General features: G+C 39.3%; 1 protein-coding gene across 1 annotated transcript; it reads right to left on the bottom strand.

Moving 5' to 3' along the window:
• Positions 1–2,528: 2,528 nt before the first annotated feature.
• Positions 2,529–4,176, bottom strand: LOC142607085 (putative acetyltransferase At3g50280). The gene has a single exon (XM_075778502.1). It carries the CDS (start codon positions 4,116–4,118, stop codon positions 2,754–2,756), a length of 1,365 nt encoding a protein of 454 aa, XP_075634617.1. The 5' UTR covers positions 4,119–4,176; the 3' UTR covers positions 2,529–2,753.
• Positions 4,177–4,387: the final 211 nt, after the last annotated feature.

Raw genomic sequence — 4,387 nt, 5'->3', positions numbered from 1 at the left:
AATTCTTTGAGGAAAAACTCTTTAGCACTATCAGTTCTAATCACTTTGATGTTGGTTTGAAATTAAGTGAATATCATTTTGCAAAATGAAATCAGTAAAGGCCTAGTATCTATTTTAGATTTCATGAGGTAAATCCATGTGGATCTTGTAGCATCATCCACCATTGTAAGAAAGTATCTAAAACCATCATGAGTTGCTTTAGCAAAGGGTCCCCATACATCACAATGGATTAAATCAAAAGCATGATCAGACAAGTAATTAGAATTAGGAAAAGGTTGCCTTTTAAGCTTTGCAATGGGACAAACAACACATTATTTATTGGAATGAAAGTAAGATACATCTGATATACAATGATGAAGTTTGTCACCAGAGACATGTCCTAATCTAACATGCCACAAGTAAGGCTTAGTGACACTAGGAACATGAGAAACAAAATGAACAAAGGATTGTAAAACTAACTTTAGGACAATAGTGGCTTCTAAGATAGACTTGCAGTTCTCTGAAGTCCGCAATAGGTACAAATTGTTATAAAGCTTACCCAATCCAATCATTTTCCAACAAGTAAGGTCCTGTGTGAAACAATAATTGGAGAGAAAAATCAAACAACATGACAAGGACCTGGTTAATTTGCTCACTAAAATCAGATTGAAAGTAAAAGCTGGGACACAAATCACATTCTCAAGAGTTAAGGTTGAAGTGACCTGAACTGTGCCTATGTGTGTGACAAGAACTTTTTCACCATTAGGCAAATGCACAAAAGAAGAGATTAAACTAGTTATCTTAGTAAACAATGAAGTGGAATGGATAATATGGTCAATAGCCCCGGTATCAAGAACCCAAGTTTCTTCATTGTAAGCTGTTTTGTTTGAAGGATTTTCTATAAAAACTGAATTCTTCAAGTTAAGGCAAACAGAATCCTGGAAAGAGTCACAAAAAATACTTGAGATAGCTGGATTTGCTGAGTGAATAGCATCATTGGTGCCAAAAGAAGAAGCATGAGAGCTCAGCATGGACAACAGCTGCAGGCATTGTTCAGATGTGAATGGAAAAGATCCTAACTATGATGCAGCCTTAGATTGACCAAGTTCACCATCAAGAACTACTTGATTAGCCGTAGACACCTTGCCCTTTTGCTTGTACCTTGGTGGAAAACCAACTAGTTTGTAGCATTTCTCCATGAAATGGCCAACTTTGCCACAATGACTACATACAGGTCTACCCTTTCCTTTTGTGGTCTTCCCACCTTGATTGAAGCCTTGAGTCTTAACTGCAAGAGCAATTGAATCAACTGATGTTCCTCCATTGAAGCCTAAAGCCCTCTGCCTGTATCACCAAAGAGAAAGCCTTGTCAATTGAGGGACTTGGCTCCATCATCAAAATCTGAGTCCTGACTTGTGAATAGGCTTCATTCAAGCCATTAAGGAATTTCATCAATGAATCTTGATGATGAAAGGATGTGATCTTATCATTCACTCCACAGACACATTTACCACAAGAACAACATGGTAAAGGCCTGAGATTAAGCAATTGATCCTAAGAAGCTTGAAGATCAGTGAAGAAAGTAGTCACTGTTGCATCTCCTTGCATAATTGTTGAAATCAGTTTCTGAAGCTGTGAAATCCGTGGACCATTTGCTTGTGAGAAACGATTCATGAGTGAATTCCAAACCTCCATTGCAGTGTTTCTGTAAATCACACTTCTAGTGATGTGAGGAGAGACTGAATTCAAGATCCATGAAGAAATCATGGAATTGTTATAGTACCATCCACAAAGCCTAGCTTGCTCTTCGCATCCAATGCCATACGCATAGCCCTAGCCCAATTAGGATAATTGTCTTTTGTCAAGAGCTGAGTGACAAGAATTGCACCTAGTGACTCTCCATGATGCAAGAAAAATGGACTCCTCGGATCCTCCATTGGAGAAAGCTCACGATGAGTAGTGGATTGAGAAGAAGAAGAAGATTGTGAAACTTGATCTTGATTCACCATTGACAGAATCACAAAGCTCTGATACCATATAAGAAAACAGAGAGCAACGAGAGAAATTGATCACAAGCTAGAGAGAATATCAGGATTGAATAGAACTTTCTATTGCATTAATTAACAAACTGAATGCACATAAGGTTTTATATACCAGAACTAGCACCAGAAATAAAATCACTAATTCCTAACTGACTCCACACTATTCGGATCCAATACCTACAGCCAATCATTACATTACACGTGTTTATACATTAGCTTCTAATTGATCTACTGATCTAAGCCTAAACTACAGATCGTATCTGCTGCAACAGTCGTTTAGCAAGCTCATACACAAATCTTCGAATGCTCTGTTCTAATGCTCTGCCTCTCTGCCTGAGCCAATGTCTTCAAACATTCTTCAACTTAATTAGCTTGGACTGCTTGCATCTGACTTCTCCTTCTGTTACTTATCTGTACAGTCACCTCAACTTTGACATATATGAGTAGTTAGTTGCAATTTTACACTAAACAGAACCTGTTGCATTGGTATGGAGAATGTCATATATATATTCTGCAGATGAATGTCACTAAATCTTTTTATTCAGGTATTTTTATAATAACATCATATTCATTGCAAATTACTCTTTGATATTACCAATAAAATATCATTACACCCATCCATTTCCAGCACTATTTGACTGCAACGCTTAGACACTTAAAAATATGTATTGCTTTCTTTCCTCACAAATGACAGATTTGGCTTAAGTTTTCTACAGGGTAGAGCTTTGGAAACTAGTGCAGCTGGTGGGACAAAGAGACAGCATCCATGAACTCCTCATCAGACTCAAGAGCGCTCATTGAATCCGGTGGAAGGCACATCTCCAAATCAATGCTTCCTCCTTCTTTACCTGGGTATGATGAAACTTTCCCATCAAACTTGTGTGCATACCCACTGCGAAGTGCCACTGCTTTCCCCATTCCAAATTCATTCCCGTACTTGTTGAATCTGGGTGAACTTCCCATCATTACACTGTATGGATCAAACATCCGATCAAGTTGGTAAACAAAGGGAGACTTCAGCCAGTTATCAAGCCAGCCACGCACAACCTTGTCGGTGTGGTTAGCCACAAGCTCATGCAACTTCCACGCTGCCCATCCATGATTATGTTCAAGCAATTCACCAGCTGTGGTTATTGCTGCCCCCGCAGAAATTGAGTTTCCAAAGTAATCATTAGACAAGTGTGGCTCCATCCTTGCCCTGTTATTTATGGCCAACCTGCAATGAGTTATCTGATCATGTGGTAGATGGCGTGCACGCGTTATGCACCTCCAGACAAGTGCAGACAAGGACTGAAAGGAAGAGATTTTGTTGGTATTGGATTCTGCATTGGCTTTTGCTTTGAGTTTTGCTATGGATTCCGAAGAGAAGTGGAACATTCTCTCTCTGAGTTTTGGTGCTTCAAATCTGGAAATGAACTCATCTTGGTGTTTGAAAGGGAGGTTGAGGATTGGACCACCATCAGGAAACCATCGCTTATGGATAGGCGGGCGTGTTAGAGAAATGTTATTTCCCTGTGCCTGAAAAATCTCAGACCAAGCATTAAAGAAATGCCAATAAGAGGCTCCATCAACAATAGAATGGTTCATGGAACATCCTATAAAGATGCCATCTTTAAGTTCTGTTACTTGAACTGTAAGCAAAGGCCTCGTATGACCATCATGGTTGACCGCCCTGTCGTGATCAAAAAAGGATTGAACGATTGATGGAACGTCAATCGGAGAAAGGATATCAGATATAGTCATGTCTAGAGCTGCATAGACGAATTTGGCTCCAGGGCTGTTACTGCAGTCAACAAAAACCAGGCTTGAAGGTGGGTTTTCATTTATTTGTGTCACAAGGCGGCCTGAAAGTGGGTAGAAATGGACAAGGGCCACAGAGAGGGACTGCTTAAGCTTGTCCAATAGAGACTTGATGAAGTCTTCTTGGGCATCTGCCGATGGAGGTTTGTTGTAAAGAAGACCCTTCTGGATATAGTGTACGGAGAGCATGGTAAGATCCCATGGTGACAGGTAGAAGGGCCTCTTTGATTCTTCTAAAGCATACTGTGGTTTGATAAAGCACTCTGAGATGTATCGGATTTTAGGAGGAGTAGACATCAGAAATTGGTTACAAAATTCTTTAAAGGAGGCTAATGGGCAAAGTGGTACTCTTCAATCTCCTGAGTTTTGATTAGCTATTCTGGTTTATATAGCCAAGGATTTGCAGATGTTTGACTGGGCTCTCCACTTTGTTTTCCAATTAAGCATTATTTTATATAATCTGTTATTCTTTATATTTTATAGACACACCAAATGCAATAAGATTTAAAAAGCCAATTTATATAGTATACTTTTTTATGGACGGTCTAGCTCTAGCCATTTTTTTA

Source organism: Castanea sativa, chromosome 1 (genome assembly GCF_040712315.1).
Source record: "Castanea sativa cultivar Marrone di Chiusa Pesio chromosome 1, ASM4071231v1".
Lineage (NCBI taxonomy): Eukaryota > Viridiplantae > Streptophyta > Magnoliopsida > Fagales > Fagaceae > Castanea > Castanea sativa.
Note: the sequence above shows the minus strand (reverse complement) of the source record. Positions and strands in the feature narration are given on the sequence as shown.

Bases quoted from the DNA above. Each gene is read 5' to 3' on its own strand.
- LOC142607085 (XM_075778502.1), bottom strand. From the start codon at position 4,118: ATGTCTACTCCTCCTAAAATCCGATACATCTCAGAGTGCTTTATCAAA.